The 19,686-nt window shown below is 41.9% G+C and overlaps 1 protein-coding gene across 1 annotated transcript; it reads left to right on the plus strand.

Moving 5' to 3' along the window:
- The first annotated feature begins 2,597 nt into the window (after positions 1–2,597).
- On the plus strand, positions 2,598–8,541 carry LOC108648340 (yrdC domain-containing protein, mitochondrial-like). The gene is made up of 7 exons (XM_031891865.1): positions 2,598–2,704; positions 3,475–3,584; positions 4,045–4,239; positions 5,519–5,681; positions 6,122–6,287; positions 6,591–6,685; positions 7,105–8,541. Exons 2-7 carry the CDS (start codon positions 3,564–3,566, stop codon positions 7,194–7,196), a joined length of 732 nt encoding a protein of 243 aa, XP_031747725.1. The 5' UTR covers positions 2,598–2,704; positions 3,475–3,563; the 3' UTR covers positions 7,197–8,541.
- Positions 8,542–19,686: the final 11,145 nt, after the last annotated feature.

The following is a 19,686-nucleotide window of genomic DNA, read 5'->3' on the forward strand; positions in this document are numbered from 1 at the left end:
CGAATTGGTCCAAGGGACCGATATCGGCAGCTATAGTCGGCCCGTGTATGGCCACCTTTACAGTGCCCCATGTTACAGACCTGTTATGTATTCAAATCATTGCTGGAACCTGGATAAAAGTTGTTGTTTTTTTAATAAGATGGCTACAAATTAAATTTTTGTTTTAATTTTTTTACTATAGTGTAAATGAACCAGAAATTAAGAGGCATATTTTAATGGATTTTATTTTACAGAAGAGCAATTTTTCCCTGCCAAAGCACTTTTCGGATGGAGCTAGTCAGGGCTTTAATCCTTTAACTATACTTTAGACTTTTAAGCAGGACTTAGGGCAATGGAACATGGAGCAGTTGGAAGTGTTTTGCCGCCAAAGATGGCAAACTCAAAATTGCCCCTCCATTGACTTAAATAGTATTGGCCTGGATCCTGCCTGTGTTCTCATGGATCAGACAATTGTTACTCCTCCCATGTACTTTGCCATAATAGGTGCACAGCCGACAAGCATTCAGAATTTAGATTATTGGTCAACTATTTGGCAGCAGTTTCTAGATTTTAATATGGGAGTTCATAGAGAAAGTAAAGGTGTTTTTTTTTGTTTTTTTTTTAAATCCTTCTGATAACAATCCAGGGTCTGTTGATCACCCTGCATAAATACGCTGTTACCAAGCTTTTTTTATGCCCCATGCAATAGCATAGTGTAAATATTTAAAGTTACCCTGAGGGTGAACCACCCCTTTAAAAAATACATTGTAGAGCACCCTCCTGTGCCATTACCCTAAAGGGGAAACTAAGCTGTGGAATCAAGGGGATCAAACACAATGGTTCTTACTATGATGTCATTTCTCATTATCCCCACCCATCAGGTTTAGCCTGTTTCCTTGGGTATTTTCTGGCTTTTTTTGGGTATCGAGAGGAAATGAGCTCCAGTTTCCCTCAGTAACAGGAAAATTCCTGTTCCAAATTCCAAAAAGTGACAGAACCAGTCCCTGGATTGAGTAGGTACTACAACCCCATATCCTACATAACAATTACATTCTTTCAGTTGCTTAAAGGTCAACTGAGCCTAGAAATTAATTTCAGAATAATAAAATCTCTCACTGCAAAACACCCTTTCCCCACTGAATGTAAAACAAAACAACAAAAAGCAAAAATAATGATAAATGGGCAATTAAATAAGGGGCTATCTCCAGCTAATAATAATAAGACTTACTTATCTTTTATTGTTAAGTATTTAGAAATAAAACATTTACCTTATAATATTGTTTGACTGTCAAGGACTGTATTAGCCCTTCACATCAAAGTGCCCCAATCAACCCCCATATCTCACTTTGTTGTCGCTATTTAATTATATCCAGCAGTGAGGTCAGGATTGCCTCCTCTGTGTTTATAAGGCTAATTCAACTTCAAATTAACTTTAAGAATAATGTAGATAGCAGTGCAGTATGCAAAGGCAAAGTCAGAAGCAATCTGGTAAATAAGAGACCCTCGTCCAAACACGGACCATGTCTGTGATGGCATATGGCCCCAATATTAGACTAATTAGTCAGGGTGAGGTACGAGGAATGTCTGATATTGCAGTAACAGATTGATAACCGTTTTAGAGAAATGTCAAAATGCCATGTAACACATATTGCTGGAAGAGATGTCTAGCAAACTGCCCCTTTGCATTATGTGACAGCTAGTTACTGTGCTAGGGCTGCACCTCACAGGAAACACCATAAGCTAATGGTAAACTTATATTCTGTAGAAAGATATTTCTGTTTTTGTCTTTCATATTACATGTTGTAGACTTCGTTTGTATGTGTTACTGAGACAGTTTCCACAAGACTTTTGTTTGCCTAATAAATATCTCTCCCAGTCTGAGAAAGCCTTGTCCTCGAGTCTTCTTTTGACATGGTGCTTTGGGTTACAAAATTCCCAACACCTTCTACAAAACTAAAGGTCCCCATACACGTTGAGATTGCCAAGCGAGCGGATCTTCACCCGATATCCCCACCTACGGGTGGGCGATATCGGGGAGTGTGTAGGTAAAAAAGAATTCGATCGTTTGGCCCCAGAATTATATTGGCGGCAATGGGGCAGTCGGTTCGGGGACCACATCAACGAGGCGATGCGGTCCCCGATCCGACTGGATTTTCTAACCTGGGCGATCGATATCTGGCCAATTTTAGGCCAGATATTGGTTGGACAGGCCCCTCGTTTCTGCCCCTACACGGGCCAATAAGCTGCTGAATCGGCAGCTACTATTGGCCTGTGTATGGGGACCTTAACAAACCTCTACCACTGCCCTAATCCTGACTCCTTAACAGCATAGTTTGTATATCTATTTGTGTGTATTTAAAGGGTTTGTTATCTTTACATTAACTTTTAGAATGATACAGACAGTGATATTCTGCTACAATTTGCAATTGGTTTTCATTTTTTATTTTTCATGTTTTTATGGTTTTCAATAAAATTCAATGCCCTGCAGGGAGTCTATATGAGACGGGGAAGTGAATTCATTTACTGAGAACCTTGACTGATACTGATCAGAGCAGGAAATGCAGGCAAAATGGAAATACCAGTAGTGAATGAGGTAAGCAGGTACAGCTCCTCCCAGTCCCTGGAGAGAATATAACCTGGTACTCACAGAGGTGCCACTAGCACACATTCCAGCTGCTCTGGGGATACTTAGGAACTAGCAGCACCCATCCACCCATCACTGCTGGTAAGTCAGAAACAGCACAGACAGGGATTCCTCTCTAGCATTGAAATGTACCTGCAAAATCTTCGTTTCACCTCAACTCAACTGCTATAAAAGCGACTGTATGCATGTATGTCTGAATGTATGTAGGTATGTACAGTATGTATATGTAGTGCACATTGTTCTGTACATTAGTGCTAACAATGAAGCAGAAAGGGGCCCCTGCCCTGTAGAGCTTACAATCTAAGTGGGTGGGTAACTTACACAGACACAAATTGGAGGATAATAAATGCTGCGGTTTACAGGTATGGGATCTATACTTATATGAAATCCTATATCCAGAGATCCTCAAATCCAGTATTGGCTTTCCCCTTAATGTTCTACTTAAATAATTCCTGAATCCATGGTCCTGGCCAAACCAAATCTCAATCCCTAAAATCATAAGAGGTTTCGCCACATAAACATGGAAATTTTCTTTTACACCTTCTCTGCCTTAGTTTGAATATTCAGATTAGGATTTGGTTTGGTATTTCATCAAATCTTTAACGAAGGATTGGGGGTTTGGCCAAATCCCAAAATTGCGGACTCGGTATCCCTAGTTTATATAAACTATAGTAATTTTTTGTACCAAACACACCAGTGCAGGGCAACAGTACATTATATTCTAATTACTACTATTTACTAATTACTATTGTTCCTTTAACATATAATCCTAACAGCCCCATAGAGCAATTACAAATCGTGTGACTGTAACTAAACAATAATATTTTTTACTCTCTTATTGTGTCCTTTAGTTGCTGTGCTTTCAGTCTCCAGTATCCTCTGCCTCTACGGTTTTCTGGCTTCCTTTGCAATCAGCCTTTTCAACAAGGAGCTCATAGCGATGGGACCTGCTATCTTTAAGGTACTTTACCAATAAAGTGATAAACTATATGGTTTTGTTATGTCCTGATACACGGTAAGCAGTGACAGCTTAAGGTGTCACTGGGCGTTTGTTCTGGACTGTTGTTAAAATGTTTATATGAAAATATTTATTATAAAACAAGCAAATACAAGGTTTGATGTGGTAGGGGGAATATTCAGCATCTTTTTACATGAGCATATTTGAAATAATCCCAAGCATTAGGATATAGCCATGGGCTATTAAAACGATAGCACCAACTATGGGACCAACATTATTTTATTTCACTTTGTAGTTAAACACTCGCCATATTATTAAATGCCCACATTCCCTTGTTGTGATGTTGTGTTTGTCTGTTTACAAACTATGGAGAGGATTTAAGAAGAAAACCCGCACAGCTGTCTCTCAGAAATGATAATATGAACTGATTATTGTTGTTCTGTTTGTGCATTGTTTGTTGCAGAAGCAAGAGCCACAAATAGAGGAGGAAGTCGCAAGCTCATGTATCTTACAACAGTCCCGCCGTACAAGCAGTTTGAGAACAATTGCTAATATACTTGATAATGGAGGAGTGTGTGGGATTCCCACTGACACTGTCTATGCTCTGGCAGCTTCCTGCAAGCATCCAGAAGCTATCAACAGGATTTACTCCATCAAAGTAAGCAATGGAAATGTACCTTTAGCCCTTAAAATACTTTAGGGAATTAGGTGGAGCTGGAGCAAGCTCCTGGAGCATAATGCTCAACATTATTCCTCCTAAAACACAGTCACAGTGTTCCCTAAGCACCATGTTAGTCAGATTGTGCTTTATCTGTAGGAGGGGCTATAACATAAGAACACATTATCTATACCAGGGATCTCCAACATTTTTTACTTGTAAGCCACAAATGCAAAACGTGTTAATAAGCAACACATTATGCATGAAAAAAGTTCTGTGATTGCCTATTTGGTAGCCCCATGTGGACTGCTGGCCTGCAGGAGCCTCTGCTTGGGGTAAAACTGTGTCTCTGTGCTTCCAAAACTTGTCTCCAAGCCAGAAATGTAATAATGGCACCTACTTTGAGGCCAATGGGAGCAACATCAAAGGGAATAGCGAGTAACATGTTGCCCCAGAGCCACCTGTTGGGGATCATTAATCTAGACCAATATTTTTTGTTTACTATGTGACCATAGCTAGGCTGTAGAGTCAATATAAAGGCAAAGTAAGAAATTGTAGTATTGTAATAGTTGTAGGTATAGTTAGCAGAAGGCAACAAGCAGAACTCATAGGGGCTGATTTACTAACCCATGAATCCGACCCGAATTGGAAAAGTTCCGACTTGAAAACGAACATTTTGCGACTTTTTCGTATGTTTTGCGATTTTTTCGGATTCTGTACGAATTTTTCGTTACCAATACGATTTTTGCGTACAAACGCGAGTTTTTCGTATCCATTACGAAAGTTGCGTAAAAAGTTGCGCATTTTTCGTAGCGTTAAAACTTAACGCTACGAAAAATGCGAAACTTTTCGCGTAAGTTTTAACGCTACGAAAAATGCGCAACTTTTTACGCAACTTTCGTAATGGATAGGAAAACTCGCGTTTTACGCAAAAATCGTATTGGTAACGAAAAATTCGTAAAGAATCTGAAAAAATCGCAAAACATACGAAAAAATCGCAAAATACCGATCATTACGAAAAAAACGCAATCGGACTCCATTCGACCCGTTCGTGGGTAAGTAAATCAGCCCCATAGAATTAGAGAAAACACAGGGTGACACTGAAGCATTTAGGGAAATTAGAGAAATGCAGAATTTAATGTGAAGATTTAAGGTGCAGGGAACATCTACATGTCTACATACACTCATTCTGTGATGTAGATGGAAAAAATAGCTGTTCAGCAGGACTCTGGGAAGAGTATAAATCTAAATATTCTATATATGTTGACTTCTTTTATAGGAACGCCCATCAGAAAAGCCTATCTGTATCTGCATTTCCAACCTTGATCAGCTGAGGGTCATCAGTCCCCCATTCAGCCCCTTGCTGTGGAGGTTCATGGATCTTGTATACCCTGGAGGCATAAGCTGCATAGTACAGAAAGGAGAATGGCTAAAAAAACTAGGTACGTGAAATGTTTTCATTGTCTGTTGAACAAGGCCACTTTCACAAACAAGAACAGTGTGTGAATTGTAAACCCCACAAACACCCAACATATTTCCTACAACAAATACTGTAACAAGCACAAAATTATATTCAAAATAATTCATAAACATAGCCAGTAGTAATTTATTTTTATAAGGCAAATGATTGTTTTCTTGGCAAATAATTAATTGGAATTTAATTGACCTTAATAAAAATGGATTGTAAGCATTTAATCAACCTCACTGGCTATTTGTAGGCAATATTTCTAAAATCTCATTTGCACAACTGGGGAAGTGCTAATCAGTGTATTTCTGATAGTGACCAGAACATTAAAGGCCACAGGAATAATAGCAAATCACTTCAGAGTTGAATGTTCCTCCATTGAAGACATTTACTGAGTTCTATTAATTTCTGTTTCAGGTGTGGGACCTGCTTACGAACGGGTCGGAACTAATGACTCCATCATGATACGCGTCCCAGATCACACAGTCACTGCTCATCTCACAGACATGACTGGGCCTTTAGCTATCACATCTGCAAATCCAAGTGGAGAAAGTGATAGCACCCATCATGATATGGTGATAACGTAAGTGAAGTCAAAATGCAGCTATGACTAATACAAAATTAGGCAATACATATAGCAATGACTATGTGAAAGTTACATGGGTACCAAAGGCTTAGCAACGACCAGGTAGACCTTATATCACCTGTTTACTTATAATGAATGACACACTGTTATGAAATAAACAATACCATACTAATAGAAGACTATTCAGAGAAGAGCTGCCATATACTGATAAATGCTAAATATTTATTAAGCCTCTTTTACACTTTTTTTTGCCTAAAGGGACTGTCAATTTATGTTGCAATCTCTGTATGTTTTCCTTAGGCGACTGAGTGACAAGCTGGATGCAGTTCTGTGTGATGGATTCTCCAATGAGCTTGTGGGTTCTACAGTTGTAAATTGCACTAAAATAGATGAAGGTAAGTATTACATGATATTGATAATAATATCATTAAATGTTATGGGAGAAAGTGTAGTATCTTGTTGAGCAGAATTCCACATACAACATCATCATAACATTGAGACTGGACATCCACTTAATGACTTAAAGTGGTTATACACTCCCTGGAACAGTAGGGGGTTTTGGATAATTTCCACCATACTGGCAACTGCCTGGGCATGTATATTACTCTGGGGGAGGGCAGTTTCCAAAACCATCCTGGAATCCTATGGACTCTCAGTCCAAATGTAAATATTCCAATACACCTCCTGACATTTGGGCGGGGCAAATTCATTTCTTTCTAACCCTATGCAGCTCTTTTGCACCTTGATGGAATGTTTCAAAATGTATGTGCTTGTTTCATAGAGATGATTATAATGGATTGTGGTTTCTTTTTAGGCACCATAAAAATCCTACGGGAAGGCTGCGTGCCAACCACAAAGATCATGCAACTGTTTGAGCGAGCCAAGAACACACAAGGGGATTTGTAGGTCCCACAGTAATAGAAGTTTATAACCTAATAATATGTGTTAGAGCCCTGCTGGCAGGGTTTAGGAAACTTTAACTGTTGGACTTGAATGGTCATTTATTTAACTCTTTTATTATATTCATATGTATTTATCATTTTGCTCTATTACATAAATTGTTTGGTTTTATAGTAGAACATTACCCATGTTTACAGAATGCTAAATGTTCTTAAATGATGACGGTGATTTATTTTAAAATGATCTTTTATACAAAAAAAATATACAAATGGATAATTTAATTGTGGAAGCAACACTTTTTCTATTGTGTAAAACTGGAAAAACACTAATAGTCCTATTACAGTTATCTGTATAATTATATTTTAATAAGGGAAATGTTATTGGCCAGTACATTAGGACAGTTAGAATTACTGACATGTACTGTACAGAATGACAAGTTTTATATTCTATTTACTACAATTTTTATCTGTCTAACCCATAACATGCCATACCATATATAATCTATGGTGCTACAATGAAAGTACTGTTGCCCCAGCGCTATAGATTCTACATTTTTAGATTTCTCTTTAGTCGATGCTGCACCATATGTTGACTGGCAAAACAGCCATCTTGTAACTCGAAACATGAAGAAGAAACCTGTTACTTAGTACAGCATATTGACTGTGTTTTGGACTTTTTCAACTACATCTTCTGGGTTGGGAATATGAACCAGCTCTATTTTGCCACCTTACATGAAAGCTGACAGCTGAAGCTTTTTACCCTTTTGTTTAATTTTCATATATCCGCTCCTTTATAATGATCAGTAATTTCCCTCTGCTGTTAAGACTGATGGAAAGGGAGTCTAGATTACCTATAGCAGTATGTGTCATGTAGGCTAACAATTCACACTGTTTTCCAACAAAACGTTAGTGCTCATGGAGTGGTAAGTCAGAGGGACTTCTACCAAAGATGTAAGTGGTCATTTACTTTGACACTGGATGCAAGTACTAGAGAGCTAAGGGGCACAAAACTGCACCCCTTAGTGTTATTTTGCTGCTAGCAGAGAATCCACTGAGTGTGGCATTAGCCTAGGGTCTTCCTTAAGTGCACTGCACTGAAATAAGTAGGGTTATAGGTCATATTGTTACAGGAGGGGACCGGTGTGATGTCTTTACTTCTTAGCTGCTGCTGCCATTGACAGGAACAATGCCTAGTGCTGAGTTCATTTACCTCAAAACAAACTCTGAATGACAATTCTAATTTGTTTCACGTAACTTGATTGGTTTCTGCTTGTTAATTGTATATTATCACAATTACAATGTAATTAATATGTGCCAAATAAAGTTTTGCTGAAAAAAATGTGCCAATTTAAGTATGTACATATTTTTATTGTTTAATCATTAACGAAAAAAGATGGTTCATTCTGTAGGGGGATGTTAAAAAATATGGAGGTCCCAATTCTTAATTCTGCCTTGTAAGTTTGGTTTGTAGTTTGGCAACAGTTCATTATTGCTTTGTACTGGTGTTCCACTTGGGGTAATATTCACCCTGCTCATTGTTGCACTATGCTGGTGATTTTCCTTGGTTAATATGCATACATCACCATTCATAAAAGGTACTTGCCTCATACATGCTCCTTGCACTTGCGTGTACTTGATACTTGCGGGGAGCGCTAATGTGCTTGATTGGTCACAAGTCTCACTATGCACCAAACACTGTCACACATGTACCCGAGTATGTGATTGGCTACTATTTTCTGAGATACCATGCATTAACTCAGTGACATCACTCCCAGCACAACTCTGATTGGCTGAAAGCTGTCAGGGAAGGTGACTTAACGGCTCAGATACAGAGGTAAGTGCATCAGAAACAGACACTGGGGTGGGGGGGCATATTAAAGATGATACAAGGGGAAATTTGGGGTGGTTTGGCACCCATGGTTTATAGTAGCTTGGGCTTTAGGGTCAAAGCGCCCTTGGCACCCCCAAATTGCCCCCTGGTTGCCTCCTTATTGCTATTGCTTGGGGAGATGCTTGTCTGAAGGAAATATCAGTTTGTCTTTCCAAATTACATTTACCTGACAAACAAGGAAACTTTAGGCAATTTTGCATTACCCCCAAGGGCAGCCATCCGCAGTACAGAGTGTACAATTGCAGGGGGACCAATCAATGATTGGGTTTAGTAACCCAAATCCTGCATTGTTCAATATGGCACAAGGGGCCTTGATATTACACTTGTACAGGGCCCCAACTGAAAAAAAGGGTTTTGATGGCACCCTACCCTCCAATCAACAAAAAACTATGGGTGCCAAAGTGCCCAAAATCTGCTCCTGGGCCATTGAGGGAGTGAGACCTTAGAAACAAGAGAGCTATTTACAAAAAGGCAAGAGAAAATCATATTCACTGATCCCAACTGCACTTGGCGGGTATTTTAATTTCACTTACCCATCCGATTTGAGATGAATGTACCCCTAAGTGTTAGAGGGTTTCTGCAGGGATATCACTTGCTAAGGTAAAAAAAACCTTTTTGAGTTTAAAAGTTATTTTATTTGATGCAGATGGCTCCTAGATCTCTGACAGCACCTCTAGCAGGTAGGTACCTCCACCAGCGGTAAAACCAGTCTAATCCCACCTCCTCTTCCATCTACAGCGGTGCTTCTCCTTCCACCCATTGCAGTGCAACCAGAGGTGCCTTTAGTCTCATCCACCACAATTCCACCAGCGGATCCTCTCCCTTAATCCACAATATGGTTTTATACACAGGGGCACATTTAAGCTACTAGTAGACCCTGCATTCCTTTTCACTCCAACCCTCAAACAGGGGCATTCTCCTAGTGGCTAAACTGCGCTCATGTGTATGCTGCCATATTACCTTCATTTAATATGGAGCATTGATCCTGGGAGCAAATCCGATTGCCGTTAAGGAGTCAGGAAGGATTTTTTTTTATCTCTAGTGAAGCAGATTGGCCCAAGCTTCTCAGAGTTTTTTTGCCTTTTCAGAATCAAAAAGCGCAATTTATTTTATTACTAATAAAGCTGTGATTTACACAGATTAACACCAAGCCACTCTGTGTGTTTTTATTTTTTATTTTGGGTATTGGTTCCATTGGGCAGGGGTAACATATAAAGGGAGTGGAAGAATGGAACAAATGAGCAAACAAGAAACATTGAAAACTAAAAAAGAGTAAAAAGTAAATAAGAATGAGAGTGAAATTCTGATTGGTTGCCTCCCCCCCTTAGTATTCCAGTACCTGTAAGTGACCCCCACCAGGCCTGTGGGTATGGCTGCTCCGCCAAGAATTCTCACACTGGGCTAACAGGACGGAGGTTCTGTTGATAATGGTCATTCTTGGGATCCTTCAACCATTCGCCATCATGACTATGCTCAGTGCCCCCCACAAGCACATACAGGCATGACAAAGATAGGAAAAAATTTAAAAAAAAATATATAAAATAGTTTAATGTGATACTGATACTTGAATGTATAATAGTAAGGACAAATCCTTATAAAAGGGAAGTAAAAACACAAGGCACAATTTAACTGTATTTTAGTACATAGGGATATTGTCCAACTTGCTAAACGCTGCAGCCGTATTCAGTATGGAGAACGGATCCTATTCTTTTAACCCCACCAACCCCACAAGGAATGTAATGCACATTGGCAAACTGGCTCTTGCCTTCCCTCACTCTCCAGCCCTGTAGGGATGTAGCGAACCTCAAAAAAAAAGTTTGCGAACGCGTTCACGAACTTACGCCAAAAAGTGCGAAAATCACGAACTTTGCGAACCCCATAGACTTCAATGGGATGGCGAACTTTAAAACCTAGAAAAGCCATTTCTGGCCAGAAAACTGATTTTAAAGTTGTTTAAAGGGTGCCACGACCTGGACAGTGGTATGCAGGAGGGGGATCAAGGGCAAAAATTTCTCTGAAAAATACTTTGTTGACACAGCGTTGCGCAAAAACGCAAGCTATCCTATGTATACGCAAAGGCAGCTGGCAGACCTAGCGGAAATACACAGCGTTTTTTGCTATTTCGCACTATTAGCACCATGGAAACGGGATTTGCTGAAAAACGCCATGTGTGGCTTGTGCGGCGTTTTTAGGCTGAGAAAAAACGCAGCGGAAAAATGCCACGCGAACCCAAATTGCGAACATACGCGAAAAACACCCGATGTTCACGCGAATTAGTTTGCCGGCGAACAGTTCGCTACATCTCTACAGCCCTGCACACAAATATTCTTTGGGCAGATGAGAAGATGTCTGGTACAAGACCTAATCCTGTCCCTGAAGGGTTACTATGCAGCCATTTCTCTGTGTCCATAATGTGTCTGTGTCCATAATGGGGCAGATTTATCAAAGTGTGGAATTAGAGCTCACAACAGAAAATCTCACCCATATTCTATTCATTTCTATAGGATTTTCAGAAGCCTTTTTCATAAATACGCTTTTAAAAATCCCAAAGGAATGAATAGAATTAATGAATTTTCTGTAGTGAGCTCTAATTCCTAACTTTGCAAAATCTGCCCCATAGTCTCCACAGAACTGTCTCTAGTAGCTATTGTGAAGAATTATGGCCAAAAAATGCCCCTAGCGAGCACAATGCCAGTGTCCCAGTTTACTCATTATGCTCATACATGTGACATAAGAATAGGGTAGGAATCCACCAATCCCACGACAAACTCATGTGCATAATGAGTGAACTGGGACACTCCTCATTATGGGCATGCACTGATCCCAACATGGCGGCATAACGCTCACTAGGGGCAATTCCTGGCCACACCAGTATTGTTTCCCCAAACTGAACTGCAGACTTTATTAGTTCACACCTTGGGCAGGAGAAACAATTTTGCTATGACAGGTGCCCTATGATCTCCGTGCCTTTTGCAGAGGGTAGGGATACATGTGTATAACTATACAAATATCAGCCAGGGAGAACTACTTACCAGCAGTGCCAGTCTCTTCTTGCAGCTGGATGCACTTGTGCTTAAGCTCTTCTACTCACTCCTTCAGCTCCACTTTCTCCTCCATCAGGTCAGCAGACTGGAGCTGAAAACAGATTTAAGCTGGCATGAAAACTCCATTTTGTCATATCTCCCACAAACCCTTGTGTCCCAAGGTCAAATAACAAAATGAATTCCAGGTCTCTGCTGAGCAGTTTGATGCCCAATATGCATGGGTTAACTCTTTCTGCTCATCTTTGTGGTCATCAGGGGATGATGCTCCTAACACAATTGCAGCTGATGTGTTAATATTCACTCCATTGCCCTTGCACATCAACACAAATAAGACACAATTATTATTATTAACGTGTATTTATAAAGTGCCAAAATACTCTGTAGCCCTGTACAATAAATGGGTGTATACATTAAATTTACAGAATTACATAAAAAGCAATCAAATAACCTTTACAAAAGGTGAAGAGGGCCCTGCCCAAAAGAGCTTACAATCTACAAGGAGAAGGGGTTGAGACACAAGATGTGGGAATGGGCAAGATCAGAAGTAAGCAAGGTGAGAGATGTATTGCATTTAGCTACACACTGATTAAACTTCTCTAAAGAAATGTGACTTGCGAGCAGTATGCACAATGGCACAATGATACAAATATTACATAATTTGGCAAAATGGTTGAACATCTTTCTTTTTTTGAAACCTAATGTCTGCTACTTATGGATCTGGACAAACCACTCTAGATACTAGGCTCCTCACATAGCAACGTTTCAACCGGTCTTCATTTTTTTTAATACATAATTTTGGAATTATTTGCCTTCCTTTTCTGTTTCCAGCTTTCAATTGGGGGTCACTGACCCCAGCAGCCAAAAATATTATTGCTCTGAGTTTACAATTTCATTGCCATTGTTACTTTTTATTACGGCCCTCTTCTATTCATATTCCTGTCTCTCCTGTTTCAAACCACTGTCTGGTTGCTAGGCTAAATTGAGCCCTAACAACTAGATAGCTGGCAAAATTCCAAACTGGAGAGATGCTAAACAAACAACTAAATAATTCAAAAACCACAAATAAAAAAAAATGAAGACCAATTGCAAATTGTCTCAGATTAGTACTCTCTAAATTATACTTAAAGTTAATTTAAAGGTAAAAAGCAGAACTTTAACAAATTGATCACACTCAATAATTACATGAGTGTTCCCTGCTCCCTTGGATATGGGCACACATACCCCTATGGGCTTTGATCTGGATGAGCAATTTTCAATATGATCTACATGAGCAATTGGTACTTAAACTACAAATAGTACAAAATCATTATTTCAGTGTTTGTTCAGCAGCTCTCCTGTTTGGAGTTTCAGCAGCTGTTTGGTTGCTAGGATACAAATGACCTTAGCTACCAGTGTGCGGTTTGAATGAAAGACCGATATATGAATAGGAGGGGACTTGAATAGAAAAACAAGTAATATAAAGAAAGAATTAAAATGTAGTTTCACAGAGCAATAGCTTTTGGCTTCCAGGGTCAGTGACTCCCATTTAAAAGCTGCAAAGAATTAGAAGAAGCAGCCAAATAATTAAAAAACTATACAAAATAAATAATGAAGACCAAATTAAAAGTTACTTAGAACTGCCCATTCTATAACATACCAAAAGTTAAGGTGAACCACTCATTTTTATATGCTTCAAAATGCTAATGGGGCTTTTTCTATGTAATGGGGCTGGGCCAATACTGGGGCTCTGGCAGTGACTTGCTAATCCCCATTGCTGTGCTAATGATACTGATACTGCTCTCTGGGGATAATAGCTCACAATGTCACGTTAGTGATTGCCAGTAAACAGAATTATTTTGTGATCCTTTTTCTGTAGCAGCTATATACTGTACCAAGCTATATACAAAACCCACTATGGTAATTACCGCCACATTCAGAATGGTGGTCGCTCAAGGCTTCCCAAGGCGCCAATAGGCGTATGATTCGCCAGAGCTGGCTGGGTGGGCTCATTGCTGCTGAATACAACTGTAACACTATTTTGGCTATAACGGGGTAATCCCAGGCTAGTAGATGATTTAGAGCATGTGTTACATGCGACCCCCTTTCCCAGGATGGGCCTCCGCTATGTGGGAGAAAGCTGTATAGGAGCTGAGGGTGTAGTTGAACTACAACTTGCTGAGGCTGTGTAGTGCAGATGGTATAAATGGACGCCAGAGAGGTTCTTATGGTGAACTATAATACAGATTTATTGGTCCAAGACACAAATTTTATGCAGGGTTATCATACTCACAGACAGGCAGATTGAGATGGTACATTAATCAAATGCTCTGATGCAGAAGAAAGGGTATGTATCATGTTATCCCACCTCTTGGTAGAGTCTGGGCAGGGAAACACACCTTTCAACCAGTACCCCTTGGGAGGTAGTCCAAGTTGATAACCTCTAGTGGTTGAGTCCTCCGGTTAAGTAGGGATCAGCGGTTATCCTGCCTGTCACTATCTCTACTCCGTGGCCATGGAGGAAACATTGCCGGATAGGAGGACTACTCCTGAATCTAATCACTCCTTTGGTGGGGCTAATGGCTGCCCTTTCTAGCTAGAACTGACTACCTTCACTTTCCTAGAAAGTGCTATTAAACAATCTCACTGTGCTTTCTAATTCCTCATTCACGGGGCCCTGTCCCCGACTTTCACTAGAGGTATAGTGTCCTCTAGGGTACAATGGCTTCTGGGGCCTACAGTCTGCTCCCAGGCTCAGGTGGAGCTCTGCTTGGAAGACAGCATGCAGCCAAAAGAAGAAGCCACTCCTCCTGCCAGACACTATATCAGTCTTCAGGGATTACCTGCATATAAAGGGTTTTACCCAATAGAGGTGTGAAGAGGTAGGGTATAAAGCCATAGGGAGCTTAACCCTATGGGTCCCTACTCAACTATAGGTATGGAACCTGTTATTCAGAATGCTTGGGACCTGGGGTTTTCCAGATAAGGATCTTTCCTTAGTTTGGATCACCATACTTTAAATTTATATGTATGTTAATTTTAGATCAGGGGTCCTCAAACTTTTTAAACGTGGGGCCAGTTAATGGTCCCTCAGACTGTTGGGGGGGCCGGACTGTAGTCCTCAATATATGCCCCTCCTTCCCCCTCGTGTCCTCAAACTACATCCCGATCCCCACTGCATCCTCCCGCTCCCTGCTCCCCCTTTCCCCTGCTGAGTCCTCCAGCTCATTGCTCCCCCGTTCCCCTGCTGAGTCCTCCGGCTCCCTGCTCCCCATTCCTCTGCTAAGTCTTCCGGCTCCCCTGCTGTGTCCTCCGGCTCCATGCTCCCCTGTTCCCCTGCTGAGTCCTCTTGCTCCCTGCTCCCCCGTTCCACTGCTGAGTCCTCCTGCTCCCCCATTCCTGTGCTGAATCCTCCGGCTCCCTGCTCCCCCGTTCCTCTGCTGAGTCCTCCGGCTCCCTGCTCCCCCGTTCCCCTGCTGAGTCCTCCGGCTCCCTGCTCCCCATTCCTCTGCTAAGTCTTCCGGCTCCCTGCTCCCCTGCTGTGTCCTCCGGCTCCATGCTCCCCTGTTCCCCTGCTGAGTCCTCTTGCTCCCTGCTCCCCTGTTGAGTCCTCTTGCTCCCTGCTCCCCCGTTCCACTGCTGAGTCCTCCGGCTCCCTGCTCCCCCATTCCCCTGATGCGTCCTCCGGCTCCCTGTTCCCCTGCTGCATCCTCCGGCTCCCTGCTCCCCCATTCCCCTGCTGAGTCCTCCGGCTCCCTGCTCCCCTGTTCCTCTGCCGAGTCCTCCGGCTCCCTGCTACCCCATTCCTCTGCTGAGTCCTCTGGCTCCCTGCTCCCCCATTCCTCTGCTGAGTCCTCTGGCTCCCTGCTCCCCCATTCCCCTGCTGAGTCCTCCGGCTCCCTGCTACCCCGTTCCCCTGCTGAGTCCTCTGGCTCCCTGCTCCCCCATTCCTCTGCTGAGTCCTCTGGCTCCCTGCTCCCCCGCTCCCCTCTGCATCTGCAGACAAGTAGTATCCAGGAATGAGGACGCAGTGGGGGCTAGGTAAATTACTTTGGGGGGCCAGATCCGGCCCGCTGGCCATAGTTTGAGGATCGCTGTTTTAGATCATTGCATTAAAAGGCACAATCAATATCCAAACATTGGTCAAGACTAGAGATGGGCGAATTGATTTGCGTGGCAAAAAAATTCGCTGCACAACAGTAAAATTCACTGCGTGTTGCTTTCTATGACACATGCTTCGACTTTTGACACATGCATAGTTTTTTAATTTGTGCGTCATTCCATTGACACATGCGTTAAAAGCCGGAGGAGGAAGCGAAGGAAGCGACCTGCTGCAAATTTTATTATCAATTCGCTCATTCCTAGTCACGACTAATATCTATAAGTGTATGCCCGGCTATAGAATGGGTTGCAGTTAAAGGAATAAGTGGCAAAATTGATGTCATCATTAAAGGGCTCGTGCACATCTGCGTTTTTTGTTATGTGTTTGATGTGCATTTGAGAAACGTTTGTTTGTTATGCCCCTGATTAATAAAACATTACACCTTGGCGGCTCAGTTATTAACAATGGGACATTTTGCCTCAGTGCAGCTCATTTACACACCATTGAGAAACCTCTCTCTATGTTTTACATAAAGCCCCCATCACTGCCCTATGGAAATTTGGCTAGTGTTGCAATAGTGACTGACAACTTTATACCTCCCAACTGTCCCGCTTTACGCGGGACAGTCCCGATTTTGTCACCCTGTCCCGCAGTCCCGGATAGCAGCGGATCTGTGGAAGGTAAGGGGCAGCTGGGGGATGCTGCGGACAGCGTTTCGGGGGAACTGAAGGATGTTGGGGAGGACGCTGGGAGGAGCTGGAGGATGTTGGGTGGATGCTGGAGGGAGCTGGAGGATGTTGGGTTGATGCTGGGGGGGCTAGAGGATGTTGGGGGGAGCTGGAGGATGTTGGGAGGATGCTGCAGTGGGGAGTGGCCCATAGCATGGGGATACTGGGGGAGGACCAGCAAAGTTTTAGGGGGCCCTGGGCTGGCTTGGCTAGCAATGTTTTAGGGGGTCCCTGCTCTGGCACCAATGCAAAACATAACACCTGGTTACCGATGTTTTAGGTGGGCCCTGGCTACCAATGTCTGTTATGAGTCTGTCATGATATACAGGTGTCACAGTGCATAATGTGCATTATGTTTTTGAGGTGTGGTTTTGTAAAATGGGCCTGTTTGGGGGAGTGGCTATAAAGTGGGCGTGACCTAAAAATTTGACACGCTACACGCGCCAGATATTTCTGTCCCTCTTTCTGCTTTTTAAATGTTGGGAGGTATGCAATTTAGCAGCTCTGCCACATACACAGAGTTCAGATCTCTGCCAAAAGTGTGTGTGTGTTTTTGCATCTGTGCATATACAGTATTTGTACTTAATGTAATAATGTATAATGTTAATGGATAATATATAAAGACAAACTACTTGGAAAATACACTGCTAATCATTCTTACTTAATTAGGAAATCCTCCATGAATTCCCCCTGTTATCTGAACAGAGAGTTATGGATATCTAGAGCCTGTTACTGTACTACAATCACTATTCAATGAGTGCTTTGTACTCTTGAGCTCCACAATAAATAACCATGTACGTTGTATATATTTTCAAAATATCAGATACATGTATTACTACTGTGTACCATACTGGGAATAAAATTATTACATGTAACATTAAGAAAAAGGGACACTTGTTGGTGAATACAATGCAAGTCTGTTGGGGGGCTGTTTGGGTGCTTTATTGCTGTGTTTTTGGGCTACTTAGAGGGGTTGTTTACCTTTAAAGTAACTTTTAGTATGATGCAGTTCTGAGACGGTTTGGACATGGTCTTCATTGTTTAATATTTGCAGTTTTATTTAGCTTTTTGTTCAGTAGCTCTCCAATTTGGAATTTTGGCAGCTATCTGGTTGCTAGGGTCCAATATAACCTAGCAACCAACCTTTAATTTGAATAAGAGACAGGTACATGAATTAAAAGATTAGTAATTAAAATAACAATACAATTGTAGCCTCACTGCTAGGGTCAGTGACATCCATCTGAAAACTGTAAAGAGTCAAAATAATTCAAAAACTATAAAAAATAAACAATAAAGACCAGTTGAAAAGTTACTAAGAATATATTATTAATAGATTACTATATTAGTGTAGCCCACTTTATGATTAGATGTGGCACTACCTGCTGATCTTTCACTATACTTGGCGCTTTCAGGAGTCCCGAGCCCCGCTTACTTTGGGGAACAGCTATTCCTTTATACTTTGGCGTGCCTCCACCCAGGATAGGGATAGAATGAACTATAACTCCCCTCCTGAGACCTTGATACTGTACTGCTGTGTGGAGACTCCCAGCACTCCTGGCACCTTGCCCCCTCCCTGGGGTAGTTGCTTACCAGGCAGGTGGATCCTCCAGATATGCAGAGACAGGACACTGGATGGATGTTTAACCAGTGGAACTTATTTATTGTCACAGATGAATCAGACAGGCAGGTTACACACAGGAGCAATGAGGCAGTCAGGGTATACTCCCTCTTCCTTAAGAGACCCTCTCTCCACGAGATATTAGCAGTACTACACGCCAGATGATTCCCTTTAGGGGTTCCCTCCGGTACTTCTCGCCAGAAGCCCCTCTCTAGGGCACTTCCCGGTACTACACGCCAAGTGGACACCCCCTCAGCAGACCTCACCCCGGTACTTCCACTTAGATACCCCTGGATTAGGCAAATCTCCTACACTTAGCACTTTATACCCTGACTCCAGCTATGAGTGCTGGTGGATCTTAATCCATTAAACCTCCTGTCGGGGCCACGCTGCCCAACTAGATAACCTGTCTCCCACTCCTAGAGTGGTCTATAACAACTCTCTAACTGTCTAATGCTGACCTGTGGTGTACCTCTTATCCAAGAGGGGTCCCAGGCTGAAAGACCTGAAGGCACATGGCTGCACAGCCTTATATACTGTGTGCACCCTGTGGCCTAACTATTGAACTGCAGGGAAGCTAACTCCCTGTTAACCCTTATAGTGCCAACCACCCAAGGTGTCCCACTACTAAAGTGTTACCCTCCCTGGGGCCTATCCTGGGGGCAACCCCCTAGGGGACCCAATTTCTGGGGAACCCTACATTAGTATTAAATGTTACCCCAGATTAATATTAAAATGTTACCCCAGATTAATATTAAAATGTTACCCCAGATTAATATTAAAATGTTACCCCGGAGGTGAACCATACCCTCCTGTGCCATTATGCTAAAGGGAAACTAAGCTGTGGAATCAAACACAATGGTTCTTACTATGATGTCATTTCTCATTAGCCCCACCCATCAGGTTTAACCTGTTTCCTTGGGTATTTCCTGGCTTTTTTTGGGGATCGAGAGGAAATGAGCTCCAGTTTCCCTCAGTAACAGGAAAATTCCTGTTCCAAATTCCAAAAAGTGACAGAACCAGTCCCTGGATTGAGTAGGTACTACAACTCCATATCTCCTACTTAACAATGACCTTCTTTCACTTGCTAAAAGGGCAACTGAGCCTGGAAATTAATTTCAGGATTAGAAAATCTTTC

The sequence above is a fragment of the Xenopus tropicalis genome, chromosome 8 (genome assembly GCF_000004195.4).
Source record: "Xenopus tropicalis strain Nigerian chromosome 8, UCB_Xtro_10.0, whole genome shotgun sequence".
Classification (NCBI taxonomy): domain Eukaryota; kingdom Metazoa; phylum Chordata; class Amphibia; order Anura; family Pipidae; genus Xenopus; species Xenopus tropicalis.